We start from the raw sequence: 25,283 nt of genomic DNA on the forward strand, positions 1-25,283 counted from the left end.
TGGACTGAGTGGGGCCTAATAGCTTTATTTGAAAGCAGCTCTGGAAGGAGTTTATATTAAGTTTCAAGCTACTATGCATAAATGGGAAAAAAAAGTTTAATATAGTCAAATTAGTGTCGTAGCAAGCTAATATACAATGCTGAACGCTCTACAATGTCAATCAAAGTTCTTTAAGGATGGCATGTTTTAAACTAATTACTTCTAAATATTGGAAATTAAAATTCTGTAGCCTTTGTGTCCGCCCACCTGCAGGTGATGAACATACTTTCCACAAGACACGGTGACCTTTATTTTTACCAACACATTTGAGAGAGCCACTGAAGGATTTAAAAATATGTAAAACAGTTACATAACATTTCTAAATTATTAACTTCTTTATGTGGCTTAGACACAGAGTTGGAGATATAAATGCCTTATGTAAGGTCTTATATTATTAAAGAGGACAAGTTTCAGTGGTGTATGTGCTGAGGTCCAAGTGTGGGCTCATAATTGCTTAAGTGATCTGAGCTATTTATAGCCGTAGCACCCCACAACATTAACAGCATGCAAGTTTTGTGTTATTCTGGTATCCAACTGGATCAACCCAACACTGAATATGATCCTCCCAAAACTCACGCAGAGAACCCAAAGCTTTGCAGGTTGAATCATGGGATAAGTGAAATACCAGTCACCAAGATTAAGAGTCAGGGCTGTTACTACTACTGTAAGTCAATATAGGAATGGACCACAACAAACAAATGTCAGTCTTTTCCAATTGAAATGTAACTTAAGATTTTGAAAAAACAACTTTAAGTTAAGAGTTCAAAATAACATTTGAATTCCCAGCATATATATTTTTAAAAGGTTCAAGGCTTCGGTTTGTAACAAAATGACAAAAGGCAAATGCTGTTTTTCATCTCCGAATGTTTATGAAGTAGATTCATAAAGCCTCGGGAAAAGTGTTTTGTTTTCACATCTTTGCGTCCAGTTGCACTGACCCAACACAAAGTTTAACTATGCCTTTCCAATCCACTTACAATCGCACAGATCACTTAACAGATACTATAAGGTTTAAATGCTGCAAAAGACGTCATACCCCACAAAGAAATGAATAATCCATGATGGATCCAGAATGTTGATGTGATACACCGCAAGCTAGTCTTTAAAAATGTGTTTTTCTTCAAAATGTCAAGGAATGTTATAGAAATTGTGAATTTTGTAATTAAATGGGTGTTCGTGTCCTTGAAATGTGTATCAAAAACTGTTGAATTTCATCCTGCTGTTTCTCCACGATACTGTGTGGCAGGTATTGTTTTCACCTAGTGTGAGCGTCATCATGGCAAAATGTGGTCCTACAGACACCTACTGTAGCAGGAACATCCACAAGTTTTTTGAGGCCTATTCCAGGTGATCGTCTATCTACAGACACTTTGTCAACGTGATTACATCACAACTGTGCAACACGCAGTCACAAAACGTTCCAGGTGTGTAGTTGAGATCAAAATGAAGGCCAATACAAAGATGGATGTGATCCAAGCAAAGAGAGCAAAGTTTTAGGAAAGTAAGTTTTCAGATTCTACTATCCTGATGTGGCACGACTCTTGTTGGTGTAAAATCAACAAAGTGGAAAGTGCATGCAAACAGTTAATATCAAATCTTATGTCATGCAAGTCTAAATGTGACCCTGTATGTAAATGTAAATAGAAGGCTTGCCTTGACTTGACCTTTTCAACAATACACGGTGCCTCCTCAGATTCGTAACATTTAATGTGGGCACAACTCCTGCGTGGCTTCATGAGCGGGGAAGTCATAGCAACAACAAGAATGGAGAAAGGCGAAGAATAGCGAGGCTCAAAAGGCAGGAGACGAATCCCATTAAAGACCTCAGGGAACAGAGGGTTACTTTCAAAAGCTAATGATTTAAATAAAAGTTAGGAGGTGAAATTATTCCTTTTTGTGCTGTAAAAGTGGGTTCAGATTCACACCGGCAGTCAACAGTTTGCGTCAAGGTTGTGCTTTGCTCAAGACATGGGAGTGCAGAGGAGAGAGAAAATCCTCTAACCCCGTCGTGTGGATGCACTGCGTGGGCTGCCAGGGTCTTTTACTCAGGCTTCCAATAATATTGGTTAAGTGCTAGATTTCTCTAGCTCCTCTCAACTTGCATCACGAGTGGGCGTGGAAGAGTTTACAGCAGGGGTATATTGCTGCTGACAGAATACACTGTTCTCATTCTCTCTCTCTCTCTCTCTTAATTGTCATTCCCTGCTCACAGGCACATTTCTCTGCAGATTCCCTTGAGAGAGGTTTCCCCAGAATCTACGTAAAAGGATTCCTTCCCACGCCATGGTCTTAGGAACATCTCATTTTCATCCTCCCGCGCCTTGCTCATGTACACACACACGCACACACACACTCCCTCTCACCCTGGCATTGTGTCCTCGTGTCTCCCTGTTCTCTCTCTCTCTCTCTCTCTCTCTCTCTCTCCACTTTTAACTTCTCTGGGCTTCTCTCTACTCCCCCCCCCCTTATTTCTTATAGATCCTCCGTGGGAGGCAGCATCTCCTTCACACTGCAGGCGTGGGCCCTTACTCTGACAAATGACGTGCCGGGCCCACCAGCTTTGCGTGGGGGGGGAGAAAAGCTTTAAGTTAAGAAGGAGGAATGGATTTGATTGGGCGGTGAAACTCAGGGGCTGTATCTTGGCGAGCAGTATTTGATCCGGCTCAGGCGAGAAGTGAGAAACACAGGGAGAACTGCAATACTATATCACACCTACAATATGTTTTAAGAAATAACGACCGTGAACCAAACACGGTCAAGCTGTCAGCTGCGACAATAAGAATTTATGGTACATTTATTTAGTATAAACATTTGTCTAGACAGATTATAACATAAGCTTTTACTTGTGTTTTGGTCTAGTTGATGCTTTTCAATAAATCACTTACGAGTGTTCCTTGGCTAACTGCTTGGCCAGAGAAATGGCGGTAGGATCTCGGTCTAAGGCCAGGACTGTAGCTTCAGGAACCATATTCAGTATTGCTTTGGTATGACCACCACCTCCAAATGTCAGGTCCAGGACCACCTACATGCGAGAAAGCAAGAAAACAACACATTCTTCTCACACCAGGACTCCATAAACACAATTAATCATCATCATCGTATCATCACAATGTTAATGTTTCACTTACGACTGTAATTCACAGTGGTGCACTGACACGTGTTATTTTAACCCTCCAGTTTCCGTCAAATTTTGAGGTTATCCTTCGGGTCAATTGGACCCCCGCAATTTAAATCTTCAGAAAATGATTATAATCAAAATCGTTACCTAGCTTTATGCTTCAGGTACTTCAAATTTCTTTGTTGACATCCTAAATAACCCATTAAATAGAGCATCCACCCCTCCCCTTTTAAAACCAGATATGTGATTGAAAAATATGCAAATCACAAGAAACATAAGCAGCACTTAAGTCTACCCGGTCGTTCAAGTGGGGAGCTGGACCATATTAACTTTGCTGTTCAAGTTAGCAATCTTGTTTTTTTAAATGTGTCCAAAGAGTGTACAGGGCATTGAAATGATCATGTTTATCTCTGCCACCGTTAAATTAGGAAAAGTCACTGAATTCAAGCAACATTGAAGGGGGTCAAATTGGCCCAAGGATAACAGGAAAGTTAAATCAGATTTCTGAATCTGTCTTTCTGAATCTTTTCAACCTGGACCCTATTTTCTCATGTTTTGTGTCTGACTAATGGGGAAAACAATTTCAGAAATCGGTTCGGTATTGAGCGAGAGCACTGTAGACAACAGCTGCTCACGGGCTGCAATGTAATCCTATCGGGCCAAGCTGACACCATCAATTATGTCCACTAGAAGTGCTTGGTTTTGCAACTGACGGACTCTGATTAGAGTGTCTCACAACATTATGGAAATAGTCTTGCTGAAGGCGAATGTCTCGTTCTGAAATCTCGCGAGATCACATGTGCCAAAGGTGGAAAAGTGAGTTCCAGCCGGGCAGAGTTGGTTGTGTTGTTTTTAGGTTCATGGCTGAATATTATGATGATTTGGACAAAGGGGATGAGGTGTCTGAAATCAATGGCTGTCCGTATTTTTGAGACAAAGTTCACGAATGGAGAGCTCACAAATTGAAGAGGGGATGAGGGAAGACAGAGGGGCGCAACAGGCAGAAGAGGATGAACCAGCTGCTGCAATGCTGTAAAGCTCTGGAGACAGTTGGGTGTTCCTGTCGGTGAGGTGACCCTAACCTCATGGAGGGAGAACTTTAAAGAATGTGACTTTTGCTGCCTGATATTGAGCTTCCCGTTTCATAATAATGTTCGACACTTATTTTAGCAATCCAAGCCTATAAGTGGCAAAGACAGGAACTTTTAGTGAACGCAACGCTACACTGACTGTGCAATTGCCCTCGCAGCTAGTTTCACAGCTGCCGCTTACAGCCATTTCCCTCAGTAATGGAAACTCAGGTTTTCATTTTAATTATGGAAAAGAAATGCACAATACTATAGATCAATTAATCACCTTCTAAGCTGTATCAAACAGATCCTGGTGGATCTTGTCTCTTCATCAATCTAGCTTTGAATTCATGGTATGAACAGTCGGCTCACTCAACGTTGGTGAAAGTGCTCTTTATTTGAAGTGGGGAACCACCACTACGATATGCTACAGGGAACCCTGTAAGCCATGAAGAATTTGTCTTGGGAAAGCCTTTTCGAGCAAAATTGACTCTTTGTTTGATTTCTTTTCTAGATGACGCATGCAGGCGTGTGTCATGCTGTCAGCCAGAAACATGCGAATTGGACAAGCAATGTATGAAAACATCCCTAACCACCTAAGGTCCTCTCAAGAGAGTCTTGTCAAAAGAGAACGATACCAATCAAAAATGGCATAGAAATGTGCAAACAGTGCCAACATCTTGCTCGGTAGACCCTTCCCCTAGAGTCCTAGTTTCATAGCGGTGCAAAGACTAGCGCAAGCAGCAGCGCTACAACCTTCTGGTACATTGTCTGTGTGGTATTTTCATGCCAAGTGCAGGTGGGAGAAGAGACGCAAGGTGGGAGGTTCATTCAAGTAGGTTGTTGGTATTTTGGTGACAACAAGTGCAAAATAAACTCTTGGAACAAATACAGCATTGATGGAATAATGCCTAAAATGTAGATGAACTATTTTACTCAGTCCCTCTCCAACCAGTAGATGCCCCAAGATCGGCCTCTCAGCACTGATTGCACTTGCATAGGGCCCCTGTTTAGGTCAGAAAAATGTTTGGTAGGGTCTCTATATTGTTTGTCTTTTCCTGTGTTGTGTTAACGCACCATATTTACAATGCATTTCTTCCTAATGTGGCTTAAATGTATGCAAAAAATAAGGTCTGATGTTGCCAATTTCCTTCTTGAGGCAACAGTGAATATTATTACCATTTGGTTATTCCAGACAATAATTTGTTAACTTATCCTAAACCAAAGGTGTAAATACCATTTGACATTTGTCGAAGTAAGTTTTAGGTTGGCGTAAGAAAGACAAAATCAGCAAAAGATACCTTAACCTTGCACTGTATAGCAAGCACTTTACGTCTTTATAAATGTGTAATAACTACTTCAGAATATTGTCATATTTGTATGTGAATGTGCTACAAGTGTTTATTAACTGTTAAACACCATTCATTAATCAGATAATGAGGGTGGGAGCAAGGGAGTGGGAAAATGCTTCATCAAGGAAATGTCCAATACCTGCCAAGCAATCTGCCACAGCTGCTTAGATTATCAGGTAGCTGTAAACTCAGCTGTATCCATGGATTAACACTTGCAAAGCAGAAAACATCACCTCTCCGGGCATATTTTCTTATAGGTTTCCCGACAGAAAAGAAATCACAGACCTGCACTGCAATGCAACTGAACAGTCTGAGATTGTTTGAGTTACTGGTTGGATTATGCTTTACTTTTTTATTTTTGTAAAAGCCTGCACATGTATTATAATGTCAGAAAATGCTAGGGAACAGATGTAAAATGACAGAAAAGGAAATGCCAGCTATTCTCCACAAAAACATTAAACATGTCGATCGATGGTGACGTTGAAGGTGGGGTGTGTGCGTGCATGTGTGAGGGAAGAAGTGATCAATGGCGGTTCCCTCTCCTTTCCAGCGCACAGCAGCAGATGGGGAGGGGGTGTGGGCTAGTGGGATGAGTCACACGCATAATGAACTTGCCTGTTGTGCTATTCAATACAAAAAAGGGAAAAGGAAAACACAAACAGCAAAGTAGGCTGTCTACACTTGCAACCGGTCACATCTGGAGGAAGCGGTGGCCAAAGGAACAAAAGCTAAAGGCTGCTTGTTTCGTCGGTGCAAACGACAGAACAGACCCCCAACTGATGCTTAATATTCCTTGAGGTGCTTGGTTGAAAATATAAATACCGTACGTTTATTCAAAGTTGTAGCAGTGCTGCACTGAGCATGGACACTACCCATCTTTATGAGGTGTGATACAAGTTTTACCCCTTTTTTCTCACACACACACACCAAATAAACTAAGCTAGAAATTAACTGACTGCAACCAAAAATGGAGAATTTGATGTTTACAAGGTAATTTGCAAGGTAAATTGAAAATCGTGTTCCCTCGCCACGAGGGAAAACAAGCGTCTTCAAAAGCCCTAAATTCTGTTGTGGAAAATCTTCCCTTTTTAAAAAAAAGAAAACGTCTGCTGCTTCTGGCACCAGATGGACAAAGCAAGATTAAGTGATAATGGGTTTGGCATTTGCGATGATGATTGACACCAAACTTGGGAGTGAGTCATTCACATTGATATTTCATACGGAGTGGTGTCAGCGAGGCGCTCACCTAAACCAGACCCTCCTAGAGAACGCAGCAGATTGGAATCGGGCCAGAGCGCCACGCAGGTCATCTCAGTTTCTACATGCATGAAATGATACTTAAAAACGAGAGTAATTACTGTAGTATATATTTTGTATTGTGTTTGGGGTGTGTAATATCTGCCTTTCCCAGCAGAGGGAATAGGAGAGTTAGGAGTGGTCCGAGTGGTGCAGTCCGACAGTGAAGTGAACCTGCAAGGTGCTAGAATGCAGGACACTTCAGCAGTCACCCTCCAGCATTCTTAATGAGAGCTTTTCTACCCCAAAAGAAAAAAGCTAAATACACCACAGACTATTTTAGTATGTTTCATCAAAAACATGGGTAAGAGCATCTTCTTAAAAAGATTTTATAAACATATTTGATGTGGGGTTAGTATCATTTTTTGCATGAAAGAGGACTTGCGAACAAAACGCAGCTCACACAACAGTAAATAATATCCTGGCCATGTGGAAAAAAGGGCCTCATCTCAAGTATTCTTATGGTTGAATTCATTAGGAAAAGGGGAACAGGAACCTGAGAGAAGGCTGAGTACTCACCTAAATCCTACTTGTGACTCCCCAGCCCAGGTCAGTTACAGTGGGGGATCTAAAATGTCATTGAGGGGAGTTTTTACAGATCTTGTTACACTAACACACAGACCATTAGGGAGAAAGATACACAGGTACAGGATCGCTTTTCTTGTCGCGTCCGTTGCCATGGCAAGAGTGGAGGCAACCGGTTTGCATTTCTTCCTCTGTCACACAAAGTTCATGGCGAGATGCAAGGGCGCACACATTTTAGCCGGCTTGTGGCACAGGAGCACGGTACGAATAGATATGACCTGCTCAACTGCAGAGCAGTAAAGTGTCTACATACCTGGCCGTTGCCTTTGTGCACTTGACTCTGGACATAAATCTCAAATTTCAAACTGCTGCTATGCTCCAACTAAATCAAGTTGATCTTCCAATACAATGACTTGTGAACCCCCTTATGAACACTTCAGTATTTGTCTTTCAACTTTTCTTTAAAAGTGTGTAAAGGGTCTGTATTTAAACAATAAGGATAGGCTAGGTGTGTATAGCAGGTAGGAGGTGGGGGTGGGGTGTACAAAACAGATGGCCAGTGAGGGCAGACAAACTCAAAAGGCATGAAAGCTTCCCGCAATTACTCTGTCAAGAGATTATATTGATGGTGATCAGTGATGTCTGAGATGCACACGGCCTTTTGCCTCAGCTTCCTACATTTAAAGTGTCCTACACATACTAAGTAAGAGTGAGTGACTGAGTGAGTGAACACGTGATACAGGAGCATAACAATGTTGACAAAACTCTTTGCCGGAGGGCTTCTTCCAAATGCCTCTCTGTATGTTGAGATAATCTCTCTTTTGTCAGAGGAATGCTGGAGAGTTACGACAAATACTTTCATTCCTCATCTATCCAGAGCTTTTGGCACAAGTTTAAATAAACAGCACTTTTGGAGGTATTTGAGCTAGTTAAGGCAAGACATCTACACACAGAAGAAAAACTGCATTTGCTCAATTACTTCCAAAAATCACCCACCCAGAGTTTGATGTTCAAACGAAGTGAGAAACAAAATAAATCCTATTGGAGGCACTTAAGTCATAAAGGAAGGTCAAAGTGTGACCATGACTTAAATAACATTTTAGTATTACTTTTTTTTTTTTTTTTAAACGTCCCCCTGCTGCATATGCTAATTAGAAACAGAAATACATGTTGTGAAGGAAAAAGTGACCCAGCTGTTACAGAACTTTGCTGGAGCTCACATGATGTTCATTAAGTCGTGATGTTATTCCAGTGGTATGAGCTTACGTTTCTGTTCACCAATAAGGAAATAAGGACAGTTTAGTGTGGGTTCTGGTTTTACAATTTTGGGTGACAAAAATGCATAATGACAGCATCTCCGAAGCTCTGCGACAGCGCCAAGCTTCCCTCCTGTGAGGCGGTGAGCTTTATTTGTGAGCCTACAAATGGATCACAGGTTTGTTTATGTCTAATGTTTGAAACTAAAACAAAAGAAACATTTGAGATAAATAGGCCTGTGATGAGGTGTAATGAAACAAACAAAAACAAAAACAAACAAACCTATGGTTTTGCTATGCAATGTATGTGGCTAGGACGACAATATCACAGAGTCCTTCTGTTGGTCCAATACATTGGTCCATGGATAAGTGTCATGAACACCAATGAAAGGATTAATACCATGAAATGTGTTGCTAATATTCATGGTCCCCAAAGGATGACTTCTAATTTAGTGAATGCTATCATGCTAATCGTAGATGGCATATGATTAACAGTGTGCTGGTGCTGAGCAAATAGGGAAAGTGAGTCAAAAAATGTAATAGAGCTGGAAAAAGATGAGCATGGGAGAATAAAATAGATTGTTTTTTTTTATTAATTTGCACAATTGTTTTAAAGTAGGTTTTAGTTAAGTGTTATTTATTTATGTATTTGAAATTCTATAAGTCATTAAATATGTCCCACTTGTTGGTTTTGGGATCTACAGACATGGAATTTACTCCTGCCCCTGAAGAAACTGCATGCTGCCTTGAAAGGGGTTGAGACAATATGATGTTATTGAAGCCTGACTTAAGAATGATATATTTATTCTACTTTTTTTTCGTTAGTTTTGATCTCAGTTTATCTCCCTTTCCCCCCCAACTGCACCATGCATATTGCCTTTTCTTTTCACGTATTTTTAAACAAGCAGGCTGGGTCACACTGTTTGTTTTGCTGGAAATGCTCCCCCACCTACCAACATGTACGCACAGCTATAACAAGGCTGACAAAGGTTAGCACTGCCGGGGATCAAGCAAAATCTAATGAAGGCATGATGCTACATACAGGGCTACTATGTAAATGCTCCTGACATGTTGACACACACTTCTGGGAAGTTCACACTTAACTAGACTTGCAACTAGTGACTCATTCAACGATTCATGCGCCCAAGATGATACCAAAGGGATGTCTTCAATTTGATTATTTTGGCCTGCCAATTAAAAGAAAAATAGCCCACTTACAATTAAATGCCACTGTTAAAAGCAATTAAAAAAACTCCCATTTGAGACCAACATGATTATTCAATTATCGCAGCTTTCACCATTTAACTTCTGATTAGTCAGCGCTTGATCTAAATGATCGCTGCTGATATGTTGATGTTGTAAAGGAGGCAACAGCAAGCTGCAACTGCAGGTCAAGAATCTTCCCATGAGGACGATGCTCGACTGGGAAAGAGAGTGGCTGAAGTGCTATAGACTCACAGAGACTGGTAGTAAATAACTTCATGACTAGCTTTCTTCCATGCAAAACCTATTGAAAAAGTGACAAATACTAATGGGGCAGTCTATTTAGCCAGTGTTTTGTCTTTTTTTTTTCTTCTTTGAAAACATCCCTTTTTTGGATTGGCTGCAACAGGACATAGGCTATTGGTCGGCAGAAGTGTGTGCTCTGAGTGTAGGGTAAGGCAGAGGACATACTGGAAAACTATCTAAACAATTTCAGGAAGCCGGCTAGTCTGTTTGTCGCAGTGTCTCCCAACACCATATATAGCAAATTTCAGACACAATCTGGGCCGTTATGAAACATGCAGGCGTGATTAAGTGTCTTTATATTCCTTCTGGTGTCACCTTGCCTTAAGCTCAGGAAAGATTAATAAAGGTTTATAAAGCCACGGACATAAAGCATCAACTTCATTTTTGCAGAAGCAAGTAAATCAAATGTGTTGCTCATATGTGATATTTCCCTCATGTAATTTCCATAAAATATTGCACGTGTCTTTGTGATATGAGCTAAATCAGCAGTCAATTAAGATTACTTTATTACAGATCCTCATGGTTAGAAGAAAAGGCACAGACATGCACTGAAATTGTTAACACATGTATGATGGACAATAGGTATGTAACCATAATACACAGTGGTCATCCAAGCTAGTCCTTAGTTTGACATTATTATAGATTGCAGTGGATAGGAAATCCTCATTCAATACAATAATGAGGGCCTCCAAAATAATGAAAAGTCCATAAATAAAAATCAATGAAAGAAAGAACCCAGATGTGAAGATACTTCAACAAGACACCTCTACCAGCTCCCTTCTCGTCAGACAGCCCTGTAATGCAAATCGATGGGCCACCCCACAGCTTGACTTTAATAAACACAATATGTCTCTATTTACGGTAAAAGGACTATGGTCTTGGATATGCATGCTCTTCATGATTATGTGGCTGACTTGCTCGTCACTGGGATGAGGAAAAATATCCAGAGATGATAAAAGATAACTCTCACTGGGAGTAAATTTGAAACAGTAAAAGCTATATGTATATTTTTTAAAGATATACTGAGCCACTGTTTTTTATCATATCCTGCTTTCAGCTCAGGTGGATATGTTTTTACATTTTGTACATAAGTGTGCCATGATCGCTGTCCAAGGTGCTGATCCTAGGACAGCCAGGGACATGGGAGCCGTCAGAGAATACTCTACATACTGTAGGTAAACTGGTGGCAAAAAAATGGTTGGCGTAGGTGGGAACGTATCACTTTGAATCGTGGGAATTAGCACCACAATAAAAAATACCACTCCCCTTCTATGTACTGGGGTGGCACTTCACACATGAACATGAAACTATGGCTAGATAACACATCTAATCTGACAAACTGTTAATATTTGTTATGCTATGAATGCATGCACTCACTGGCGAGTTGATTAGTTATACCAGGAAAATCTATTACAATTTAATTTTGCCGTAATCCAATAATACTATTCGGTATGACATTATATTGAGGTGAAGGCCTAAAGCGAAAGTGTTGTCAGCTTGGGCAAATTTGATGCTTAACCGCATCTGTCATCATATCATCTACCTGTCAGCCAACTGGTTATGAATCGACAAAGAGCCAACTGCTATTGAAACTTTGTCCCTTTAAATAAATGTGTGGTTTGGAATCAGTCTGCAGAAGCAGCATTGTTGCAATCAAATTACCTGCTGGTGTTACCAACTAAAATGGCAGTGGAATCAGTCAAGAGTTTAGAGCCCCGATTACGCATCACTTTATCACTATTTAGGGTCACAATCGCTTAAGTGGGATGCCAAGGTAGAAGACCTAATGACTTCTAATTTAATTGATGGTTGGGTAGTGGTTTGTCTTGCTGGATTGCATTTAAAAGTATTGTTTCAACTCCCTTGCATGCCCTAGATTGTGTATCTTCAGCATTAATATCACCCTGTAACATGAAGGTAGACATGAAAATAGATTATCCAAGCCTCTGGAGTTCTTCCTAGATGTTATCGGTGCCATCAAAAACACCAGTCCCTCCCTAGCACCTTCCTTTACATTATGTCTTGCTCAATTTCGTAGTGATCTTGTATCAAAGGAATCTGAATTGACATCAGCGACAGTGACAACAACCACTCCAATTTTTATCTTGAACAATCTACCCATGCACAGTATCCCCAAACACCCAACTTGCACCTTATTAGCTGACGATAACTGGAAAAAAGAATGCTATTCAGTGAAAACGATCTTCCTCATGGAGCCTCAACTTTATGGATTAATGGTTCTAAAGCAAGTTGTTTTAAAGAACCATACTGCTGATGGTGTATGATCTGTCTTATAATATTGTAATGTAACCTCTACCTACTCTACTCACCACAACATCATCAACCCCTTCTCATTTTCTTCCGTTTTCCTTCTTCTCCTTTATTAACTCCTCTTTTCTCCCCACCACTTTCATCTCATGTCTCCTAGCTCTGCCTTTTTCTATGGTTACAATTGTTCAATGAAAACCTGACTGCAAAGAGGAAAACGCCAGTCCGTGTCCTCCTCTACATAAAACTCATAAAGCCCATGTCAAGCATCCGCCCACTTCAAAGAGTCCTGAGACTTGGTCTTACACCACAGTGGTGTTGAGGAGACCCCTGGAGAAACAGTGATAGCAGGCACTTGTATCTCCTCTGGAACTATGAGCCAATAACTCAATATTTACTGTACGTGGGCAATCCAAGGCAACGATTAGTCTTTCTGCCGCCTTATGGCTGCTTGTGTTCTGAAAAAGTAATCTGAAAGTAATTGCATTTAAAAAATGATGAATTCCTCTCACCTCTCTGAGAACTTTCTCTGTTCTGTTCAAATTTAAACATAGGTCAATTAACATGAAGTGGCAACCTCATCTGGAGCATTACATTTGAGGCCACTGCATGACCACAACAACCTAGATGTAGAGGAGTATCATCTGCACTGTAAGGTAATCACATTATTAAGTAACAATTTGTGTCAAAATTATTTGAATGCGGCATTTTTATTTACCTTGCAAATTCCAAACCTTTGCAAATAAAGGGATTTACAGGGAATGGTAAAACATTGTGGGGATACAATTTGGAGGCAATGAGTGACAGCTGGGAAAGAACTGATTGGACACTGAAAGAAATGGAAAGGGAGGGACCTCTACTGTGTGCATGAGTCATCACTCTCCACCCCCCACCCCCCCACCCACCCCCAGCCAAACTGTCTGTTTTTGTCTTGCAGGTTGGAGATTTACTGAGCTACATTTTCTCTGCTGGAAAGATTCATTTTCACATAAAACAGAATGCAGACTTTAACAGACAAACAGACAACTGTGTTTAATTAATTGATTTAAAAATTGCAGTGTTAATTATAGCACTGTAACATATCAGGAAGGTCTGCCAAGTCTGCTGAAACGTAGACACTAAAATACATTTTCTGATATGTTCCTATATTAGCATAACTGGCTTAAACTGTAAGGATGTAATACCTAAAATGTAAAAAAAAAAAGAAAACTAATCCACAAAAAAAGGTTCTTCTGTATATTCAGCATTGTGGTTTCAGGACACACATCCTTACTTTAGCACAGACTATAGCCTCACCTCTGTGCTCTAGCTGTGAGAGATAGACATTCATGATCATCAAAATCATGTTTCCCACAATCTAGCAGGTTAGTTCAGAGTTGACAATAGGGGCAAGAGGGTTACAGCAAACAAAATCCTCTTCATTACTTTGAGTAGTGTGGTCGAATTATTTTGTCATGACTGAGCGGGAATATAAATATCCAAGAAGACTATACTTCTGAATTGTATTTGAGGTTTTCCTTTAAGAAACTCACATTATAATGTCTGTCTATTTGGTATTAGCTATAGAGAAGCTTTGGCAAACTTACAGATGCAATATTAAATCCTCCTCCACTCAAAAATCAGTTTCACTTATTGTTTCTTCCGTTTGATGTTTGATCTTAACCATTCAGTATGACACAGGCAGAATTTGATACTATTTGATGAAAACAGCCATTCTGTTTTCATGTTCATTTACTGAAGAGAATATTTCTGAATGCTCACTTTAAATCTCAGTTTAACATGTATACAAACTTGATCATGCAATTAACTAGCGTGAAAGCCAATCGTGGCCCATAACTTGGATGGAAACGTTGAAGTGGAAACATGAACCTGCACAGAAAAGTAATTTGCATATTCATAGATTCTGGATTTTTCAAGGTGGAAGACAGAGTATTATGTACATTTTGTAATCAAATTTAATGTCAAATATCATCATTCATTTTACCCTATAACACTTGTGTGAAATTGTCATAATTAACTTTGGAATTGTTGAGATATGGCCAAAAAGGGGTTTTCTGATGTCACCTTTGAACACCAAAATCTGATCAGTGTATCCTTGAGTGTAGGTGGACATTTGTCCAAATTTAAAGAAATTCCCTAAATGTGATCCCAAGGTATCAGGTTCAGGAGAATGGGGACATATGTACAAAAAGACATTCCAAAAGCATCATGCGTCCGGCCATAGCTGTTGTGGTATAAACTGCACACACTATGCAATTGGACAAAAATACTGTAAGGGGAGGAGCAGGAAAGCACTCCTGCCTTAAAAACAACACACATGTTCAGGAGTCAGTCAAAATGTGTGCCATCACGGATGGACGCGCAGTGGGATACCATTGCCATATCTCAGCATTGATTCACATCAGCTATTTTGCCCACGTAGATGGGCACATACCTTCTCTTCTCCCTTGTCTTATTGCTATGTCTGTGTAAAAAGAAATGGTGTCCCCTATAGAGAAAGATCACCATCATAGTTAAAAGAAACCAACATTGAGTGGAGAGGAGATGTAAACCTTAGTCTCAACTGTCAAATGACAAACTGTTAATCGTCACTCCTTCCTACGACATGTTGATGTCCTGTACATCACACTACGTCTCGCTATGGCAGTGAATGGAAACAGAAGCAGTTTTAAGCAGTTTGAACTAACAGTGCTGTCATTTTAGTCTCAAGAGCCCCATTTTCATTTGAAAATGTGTTCTTTTTAATCTGGTTGTCTCACCTCATATACTATTATTCTGACATGCCTACAAATGTATCCTTAAAATACAAAATATAGACTGCTAACTTCCAGCGGAGAGGAAATGCCACAAACTGTGACAGAAATGCCAAAAGGCTATTTCTTTGTTTTAACAGGAAACAAGAATTAAGGTCAAATATGATGCAGTGGATCTATTCAAAATGATTACATGCTTCATTGCTCTTCTTCACTGCTCTTAAGGATTTCTCTTGAATGTGACACTACTGTCAATACAGTGTGCCAAGGAAACAATGCAAACTATATAAAGCCAGAGAGAAGGCAGAAGTGAAACTGAAAAGAGGGGGTGGAATCATCTAACTATATTCACAAAATGTAAAGAAGCATCAGGAAAGATGACTTCCTCTCCTGAAGGTGAATTTCATGGCACTAAAGGAAGACAAAAGAAGAACAGGGCCAAGTCCATTAGGGAGTGCAAAGAGGATTCCTGCTAAATGAAGGCTTCGTGGTGGAAGGCATGGTAATAGGGAAAAGACTTCTAGGCATTAAAGGAGATGCTTCCAGTAGTTTGAAGACTGGGCTGACAATACAGTATGACATAAAAAGGAAGTAGGGAATGGGGTGGGGGCAGTGGATGTGGCTTGGGGGAGGGGGAGGTCTCAGAGGGAAGCTACGGTGCCATGTACTGATTTTGATACTTGCCCTCGGCCTTTCCATGAGTGGTATTATTGTTTTTGTTTTCTTTACTCATTGCAGTGTCAATGACATTCCAATTCATTCCAAAAAAAACTCCAAATCAGAGACATGAGCAGAAATTCAGAGATCTACAAGCAGGCTATTATGGTAATAATGTCAATCACCCCGCAGTCCATATGGTCATACTGTCCATCCATGAGCTTGCACAGCTTTGTAGGTTGTAACTGTGGAAATTATCAAACCATGGCTTGGTTCGGCATCCATTTCATCCATTTATTGCGACTAAATTACAACAATATTGTTATTCTTGGGTTTATAGCACTATAGCAAATCAGTTGATGTGTGGCTTGCTGTTCACAGTGAATACAGCCCAATAAAATTCACAAGCACCTCTGGGTCATATTATGAACTCAGATGCCGACTCAGGATGCCCTTTGATTACCCAGCGTATCTGGGAATTCCACAGCATGTACAAAGCAACAATAGTGGTCATTTAAGCCATAAGCCATTTCTTTCAGGCACTTATCAGCAGGAGATGAATGTGTTTTGAGCCAAAGCACATCTATAAGCTGTACACTAAACACACTAAAAAGATCCATTTTAAATTAGGTGTCTGCTATATAGTTTAGATAAAAATGAGTGAGCCCGAGCAGGGACACTGCGGTTAAACTGTGGAGGAAGACATGGTGTAGCAACAGTAAGAAGGAAGCAAAGAAATTTCTGGTTTAGGTCAGTGGTGTCATGTAGTGCAGATCGGACATGCTCTTCCCTGCCAAATTAGTCAGGAAACTGAGTAGGCAAGGAGTGGGAGCACTCCAGCTGAGAACAACAGCACTTCATCTGGATGCCGCTGGGAATGTAGATAATGTTGGTTACACAGATAAGGTCACTGCAAGTGACTTTTATCAGAAAAGGTGCAATAGCAGTTTAAAAGCATTAAGATGCAGGAACATATGCCGGGAAAGATCACACCGGTTTTAAAATATTTCCACTTGAATTTGGACACAAGACCCATGTTTATTACTTTTTACAGATCCGAAAGTCAATGACAACGATTTTCTCCTCCGATCAGGTAAAGAGTAGAATTACCCTGTTTGCATGTAACTTGCATGTATTCGACTGGACGACAGAGCACCACATGTGCAAGCTGCAATGTACAACCTGACATATGCGCAGCACATGAGAAGGTGAGAGCACAGTAGGACTCGCAGCGTTTGAGGACAACAATCCTTTCTGAAACGCAGTGTGCCACCATTTGCAATCAGTGTGTGATCAGTAGTCAGCAATCTCTTTTGTGAAATGGGCCGCACCTTTGATGACGCGGCACAAAAAGCAAGTGCATGTTGGTTGCTGTTTAGATCCGGTGACTTTTATCTACATCACTGCTTCCACACGCACCCCCCCCCCCCCCCCCCCCCCCCCCCCCCCCACATCTTTCGTGTTGACAATATGAGAGCCTGGTTGGAGCGCCTGTTAAGTGTGGCTGGCCTCCGCAGTTGACTTTAGTGATCTTGCAAAATTACATCAAGAGAGGAAGCATGTCAAAAAGTACAAACAATGTACACCAATGCATGGTGATCTGTATTTTTCTCATTCTAATATGACAAGAAGTGGAACCAATCCTTAAAAAACAGACTCAATCAGACAAATGTGTATCAAAAATGTGCATTCCTAAACAGTAAAAGTGATAAAGACTAACTAGACAAAATGCTGAATGTTTTGTGATATAATTATCCTCAACATATTTAAAAGAAAGGCCACTGAGATAATGCAGTTGGACCTCACACCAAACACCAATTGAAGATGTGTTGCAAGAATGAGTCATCTAAATCCAGCTGTCCACAGGGCATGTATCTGATTAGCATACCCACACTCACACACCAAGAACAAATGTAAATATTGCAATAAAACCTGCTGTTATCGTATCAATTCAGTATCGGGGATGGGTTCCAGTTTATTTTTACCAAGTTTAGCAATATTGGATGGATGTGAACATAGGGCTATGCAATTTTAATAATTGTTATTAAAGCTACATGCAAACTCAATAATTGATGTAGCAGCACCCTTCTTCAGTTTACCCCGTGCCGTTCACTGCTATGTGCAAGCATCAGTTATAAAGTCTCTCTCTCTCTCTCTCTCTCTCTCTCTCTCTCTCTCTCTCTCTCTCTCTCTCTCTCTCTCTCTCTCTCTCTCTCTCTCTCTCTCTCTCTCTCTCTCTCTCTCTCTCTCTCTCTCTCTAATTCCATCAAACATATTTAAGTGCAACATTTGGAAAATTATTTAATTTGAAGCTTCGTAAGCAATATAGCAAAACTGGAAAGGTGGGCAAATAGAGTTTGAGGGTGGGAGGGAGGTTTACTTGAGCTCAAATATGATAGACACCATCTGCTCAGGTAGGTTTAAGTTGTTGTGCAAGTCAAGCTGAAGAATGTGTGGTGAAGCACCCACAAACGGGTTGTCTGCTCAGCAAGGCTGAGCGATTTGGCGCTCTGTAGACTGAGGCACCCCATTTGGCTAATGAAGTCCCAGACTGTCTTCACACCACACCCCCACCCACCACTCCACTATGAAATGTTCTACTCATGAAAGTAATGAGGCAGGAGGGAGAAAGACTCTTCTGGCCACTGATAACCTCAGACTAAACTTGCAACCTTACGAGACAAGGGCCTAATATCTGGCCGTCAATCAGCCCCAGCATCCCTGGCTGGAGTGTTTAATTACAAGGATCAATTATTTACCAGCCTCCTCTTCACTACTCAGTGCTCCCAAAAAAGGAGTGTAAATGAGAAAAAAATAGAAAGAAAAAAACTTTAAAGACCAAGAAGAGGTTGTGGTGGCAAATTTTGAGAAGATAAGATAATAGATGCATGTTTCAGACTACAGACATCATGTTTATTCTTTGCATTGTAAGACAGATGAGTTTGGTCTGGGCTGTAACACCTTTTGTGTTGTGGGACAAAACAACTTCAACATGTGTTGTCAGATTAATGGACATAAAATGTTTTTTTTTTAAATAGATTACAGTAAACTTCTGGGAAATTCATAAAATGTGTTAGGAGACCCAACATTATTTTATATAAATGAATACAACTTGATTTGTAATGCACCTGTCTTTACCTTTACAAAAAGGAAATATGCAAAGACAGCATTTTAAGGGTTAGCGAATTACTGTACTCCCTGTACTTCATATTTACTTCTAAAGCTATGTCTTGTCTTGAGCTGCACAGCCCAAACAGGCAACGGCAAGGCTTTTAACTAATTTGAAGAGACAAGATCATATTACAACCTTTGCTTGTATTTACAACAGCGCTTCACCTGGCTGATGCTGGGAATATAAATTACAACACAAAAAATAATATTTTTTCCTTAAATAGTGTAGCTTTCTAGTGTTGCAGCCCATTCACCGACAATCAGAAAGGGAGTATGTATCACACACATAAAATTCCCTTCAATTGTCTGTATTACAATAGAGGTTTTATAGATTGTATATTAAATTTCAAAATAGTCCAGCACAAAAGTACATGGTATTCCCTGTACTGTAGATTTAAGAGAGTCATTTCTCACCTCAGCTGGCCCAACGTTCAGCAGTAAGACTTCAAACTAATTAAAAGAGACAAGATCATATTAACTCTATCCAGCCCCTCTTTACAAGCTGGTACACTGAGTACCCGGTAAAAGATTATCCTCTGCTGACATTAGCACACTAGGGGACACATTTGAAGATATGCTGGATTAACTTGCATCAAACACTAAAACATTTTCCTGCCTGACAACCTCAATAAGCTATAAATTCCACAAATAAACACATTTAATGTAAGATGCGGAAATGACAGACAAAACAGATGGTACCTCATGTCACACAGTTGTAAACTACTTGTTTTAGTCTGTTTTCTATCTTGTATCTAAAAATGCAAAAGGAAAAAAAAATAAAACAGTGAGAGAAGCAGCTGGCGCTGGTGTTTTGTGGTCATCTATCCATAGAACAGAGTGCCTCTTCATGTGTCCGAATTATAGCCGGCCAAATAACCCAAATTACAGCGGAAGTGAAAAATGCAGCACTCAACTGCTGTGGTTCATGGCCTTCGCGATCTACAACACCTGTGATTTGTGTTTTGCCCGTTTTGCTTTATGTTTTTGCTAGATTCCCATTGTCATCATGACTCGAGCTAATTTTTTTGCTACAGTATTTATTGTGTGCCAGCTCGACATCGGCAACTGCCTGCTTTCTACAAGAGCCTGCATTAATGCCTGTGTTACTTTCATGATGACCCCAGAATTCCAGTGCTTTAGTAGTCCTGAAGGTGTGAACCTTTCTGAGTTTTTCCATTGTTCACTGCTGTTGACTTTGGATTTGTCTAAATGACATTATGACATAAACAATGACATAAAAAAATAATTGAATTATGAGTCAACTTAAAACTTCTTAAGAATAATAAAGCTCCTGCCACGTCATCATCATATGTAACAACAAAATGTATTTACCTAAACCTACTTAATAATGAGTTGATTGTTAAAGATTCTGATATTGATCCAAATAAGAAGGTTTCACACTTAGGGCCTCATTAATTCCACAAGGGGAGTGTGTTGAGACTGAATTGTAAGAGAAGGTAGCTTGTTTCTCCTTCTACAGTAGTGCAGGGTTTTTCCCCTGGACTCTCAGCTGATGGCTCATTAATCTATTCTAGCGGAGGCCCCCTACGCAAGCAGCCTCTGCCAGTGGAGGACTCCTCGTGCTTTGTCTTTTTCCGCACAATTCTATTACTTAATAATGAGTATTAGTGAATTGAAGTTTTCATGAAAGCAACTATAACAAAGAAAACCTAAAAAGCGTGGATTTATTATTGAGCGGTCAGATGATCATAAATGTGTCAACATAAAAAATATTTTTTTTTCACAATGAAAATTATTCAAACTAAATAATAGAGAAATCCATGAACTATGGTGAAATGTATAGTTTGGTCAACCATCTAAATCTCTGGATGTCCAAAGAAATCTCACTATGTTGTGCAATGTGTCAGCCTCTCCTCTCGAGCAAAAAACAAGATGAACTTTATTTTCATGAACAGCGTCTCTGCTGTGGTAATGTCGGTAGGTGTGTAGGAATGACAAGAGAGAGCATCTCTGCCAGTTTATTAAATGACAGCTGGATTCATTGAGAGTCCGTCTGTTGTATTACTGCAGAGCAGAGTGACATGGACACTGTGTGTGTGAACAAGTAAACAGTGCCTTTACAACTAATCTCGCTATAGAGGAGAACGACACCTGTAACCATGGTAGCTGTACGCAACAAAGACGGTGACAGCTGGAGCCTCAACATGCTTAGATAACATAACAAGTAAATCCTGTGCCATCATAAGAACTGTCAAAGAAAACAAAAGTTTCAAATTTCCTGAATGCACACATCAAAATGACAACAAAAAAAAGAAGCCTTTCGGTTTGTAACGTTGTGTCCCTGGTTGTGCTGTGTCACTCTCTTTCTGTGTGCTTAACATGTGTTAAAGAAAGAATTTATAAGTCAATCACAATAACCTGGATTTCCTTTTAAAAAACATGTCCCACAATGGATGGAGTACATCAAAATGACATGTTAAAAATATGATCTTAATTTGAAATGTCCCAGCCACTAAAGGTAACATAAAATGGCCTACAGTCATCCTTGAAAGTAGTAGCAGTCAGGTGTATGCTAGTGTCAGTAGCCCCTTTAACCACTGTCAAAGACTCAAACATACTGCAAACATGCATGAGATACAATCATGTTAATCCTCTTAGTCTTGGTGAGAGAAAAGTTTTCGTCCAATTTGCAGGACTTGTCCCCACCACTTAAGACTAAACAGCCAATCTAGCGGTTCTGTGATGCGATACCATTGCAGTCATATGAGCTAAATGCTAACATCAGCCCCACAATGACCATCCTGAGAGGGATATGAGTGTCTCTAATACCAAATTGAATGGCAATACATCCAAGAAACATCATAACATTTCACTCACAATCTCAAATGTCTCCTCATGGAGGCGCTAGAAGAAAAGTCAGAGGATCGATAAAGTCATTACGATACATCCTCTGAGAACCATAAACGGTACAAAGTTTTGTACCAATCAATCTGGATGTTGAGATTTTTCACAGGATAGGTGAAAACTTTATATAAAAATATCCACAATCACAAACTATCTCTAATTTTAGCAGCCAGGGTTGGGGACGAGCGAGCCTAGCTGCTGGCTGCACTGCCACCATTTAGCATTCTAATATTGGTCATCTGAAAGCTTGTGTTTCACAAAGTGCGGGGCTTCTCCACACATGAAGAAGATTAAGGTACGTTGTCTCTACTGGTTACAAGCGGGCTCGGTGGTGAAAAAAAGAAAAGTGAATGTACTCTTTAAGTGAAGAAAAATGTAAACTGGAGCCGATAAAAATGATGGTTATTGGTAAAATTGACAATAAAGAGTAGGCTACCAGTGCAAATTAGCTACCTGCATAGACATCCTGTGCGGGAGGCAGCAGGGCACTGAAAGGCTCCATTTACACACATTGGTTTAACTGCAGTATGTGCTCTGACACCCATCATCGCTTAAGTACTGCTTTCATACGTACTCTGCTGCAGCTGACAAGAGCAATTACTTTTCGGTGATTATTTTACAATAGTCATTCAAATTATAAATCTCACTCCACTCAGTGATTTCAGTGGACATTTGTCTGATGTCATGTTTTCCATCTCACAGCAACTGATCTGTTAGCAACACCATCACTTAACCACCACACTTTTGAGTGCTGAGATGACAGCTCTGTCAGGGAGTCATGTCAGAATTCACATTTTTGATTGCCTGACTGAGACTGACAGCTATTTTTACATTGTTATAATTGTGTGTGTGTGTGTGTGTGTGTGTGTATATACATATATGTGTGTGTATGTGTGTGTGTGTGTGTGTGTGTGTGTGTGTGTGTGTGTGTGTGTGTGTGTGTGTGTAACATAGCAATTTGTCAGCACACACATAAGGTTGGAATTAATTAATTAACAGACATTTGCAGTGAATCAGCATTTAAAACATGACTTCTGGATGTAACCATACAACATTTCCACCGAGCGTCACACTAAGTGAAGTCTACAGCATGTACTGTACCAAAATCTATCAAACTGTTTTTAATAGCATCTGATTGGCAAGCTGTCTTGGGACAGTTGGCAAATGGGCGGGCAGCGGAGGAGTTAAGAGGTGCTAAAGTTCAGGCAGGAGCGATGCAGCACCATGTGTCCTGCCAACAGCCTTACAGTGCGCAGTTCCTGACTAAGTTGTTGACCCATGGCCCCCACCTGTCTTGACCATGTATTATATAGGGTGGGAGGGGAGGGCATCGCTTCCCCTCTTATGCTGCTTGCCACACCAGAAGGATTTTGACTCATGCCCATCTGCCCTGGTAGTATACATTAAGTGATAGCCAAGTACTTGGCATTCTGTCCAATTCAAGTGTGCCTTTAAAACAACAAGTTGTTCTATAGAGTGTGAATTTTTACCTTAACAACATCTTGGTATTGACAACAATTATCAGTAAAGAGGTAACTTAGGTAGATTAAAATTAGATACTATTGAGGTGTTATGATGCACACATTTGGAAAACCATTTCTTTAAACTGGTGTTAATGATTTGTTTAAATTCAATTCAGTGTATATTATATGTATTGTATTTGACTAAACTAATACAACATACTGCAACATATTTCATCTTTGTGGAAATGATAATGTATGTTGTTGATGCTGTCGGGGAGGTGTGATTCAATTCAGTCATTTTTGAGAATGTAATGATGGCCTTGTATCAAAATATGGCATTCATCAGTGGTTCAAATGTTCTGACACATATTAGAAGGACATAATATGAGGAAAACCTCTCAGTATGAGTTTGCATGCCTTCATCATTACCACAGCAACCAAGGCAGACCGCATATCAATGCCTAAAAATACAAATACGACCTAATTACTTATTGCTTACACCAGCGAAGCCAGTCAGTCCTTAAAGATTCAATGTGGACACACTATAGACACATATGATATTTGTATATAGTCTGCACACCCACTGATGTATTTATTGTGGAAATACAACACCATTCCTTTTGTTAAATACTTTTACACTCATTTGATCCAAATTCATATTTGGCATTTAACACAGAGATATACATTTTCTTTCAAAATGATTGCACAAATAACAAAACAAACCTACCTGGCCTGCCTGGATGTCTAAGTAATGAAGCACCTCGTTAAGCATGACAGGAGTGTGAGGAGGTTTTTCAGTTAATACAGGAGACAGTTCTTTAGATCTGTCCAGGGTGCCATGTCCAGAAGATGTACATACGGTGGAAGAGTGCAAGCTTAACTTCCATGACCTCCATGCGCTCCACACAGCCAGATTTGTTTTCCGTAGCACTTGGTTGAAGCGCACCGAAAAAAGCATGATCCATATAATGATCTATGGAGAAAATAAGAGCAAAATCATGTCATAATACATGGTGCTTACAGTGTAACCATAGTGTAACAAACTGTTTAAGAGCAGCAGGGTTTGTAATAGCGTGACAGGTGACTGCCTAGTCAATGTGCTATTATTTGGAGAAGGTATTAAATATAATCATCTGGAACAAAAATATTAGGCCTACATCATAAGTGCAAATTTGCAGATATATTGTGCTGCAGGCGTAAGACGTAGCTTTGATATTTCGGTGCGGAAAGGGGATTTTTAACTGACTTAAGCAGCTGGTCTCCAACCTGGGTGTCCAACCAAAACAAAACAAGAGAGCATCACAGTTTTCAAGCCATTCAAGATCACTCTGAAGGTTGAACTCTTTCAACATCCCACATCTGTGGCTCATAGACTGCATCATGAACCAAGTATATCTTTGGCTAATTAGTTCAACATTTTGGGATTCTACATGAATAACAGTGCCTGCAGTGAGCCACATGGTTAAAAAGGTATTCAGGTGTTTCCTGGCAACAAGACGCATTGAAAATTAGACCTCAGTTAGTGACGCATGTTTCTAATGAAATAGAAATTGTGCCGGAGCTGAAGGAATTCATCAAGTTTTTTGCAAGGCATTTCTGAACACAAAGCAAATGTTAAATGGCAGCCAAGCATTACACAGTATTTGAAGAGAGTGCGATACATTGAGTGACGATATAGGATTGCTGTCACATTGTGGGCCATAGCTGAGGTATCTTACAGGACTCTGTGTACATTGTTATTACATCACTGTTGTGTTCATCTAGGTGTAAATAGAGATTATTTAATCTTTCAGATAAGGTAAATCATATTTTTCCAGAACAGCACGCTAATTATCACTTAGGAGTCATTTTGTGATGGTTTTCTTTTATCTGTGCAATCGCCTACAGGCTAATAGCACTGGTGTCTCATGACATACAGGTTTATTAAACTCTGTTCTGTCC

General features: G+C 40.0%; 1 protein-coding gene across 1 annotated transcript in view; it reads right to left on the reverse strand.

Moving 5' to 3' along the window:
• Positions 1-25,283, reverse strand: part of mettl15 (methyltransferase 15, mitochondrial 12S rRNA N4-cytidine) — a 43,472-nt gene that overhangs the window by 17,407 nt on the left and 782 nt on the right. The window contains exons 2-3 of the mRNA XM_084014971.1: positions 24,070-24,315; positions 2,925-3,061 (exon numbers count right to left, since the gene is read on the reverse strand). Of these exons, the coding sequence (XP_083871097.1) occupies positions 2,925-3,061; positions 24,070-24,300 (368 nt within the window). The 5' untranslated portion in view covers positions 24,301-24,315. The remainder of the gene's footprint in view (positions 1-2,924; positions 3,062-24,069; positions 24,316-25,283) is intronic.

Source organism: Eutrigla gurnardus, assembly GCF_963514095.1.
Source record: "Eutrigla gurnardus genome assembly, chromosome: 1".
NCBI lineage: Eukaryota > Metazoa > Chordata > Actinopteri > Perciformes > Triglidae > Eutrigla > Eutrigla gurnardus.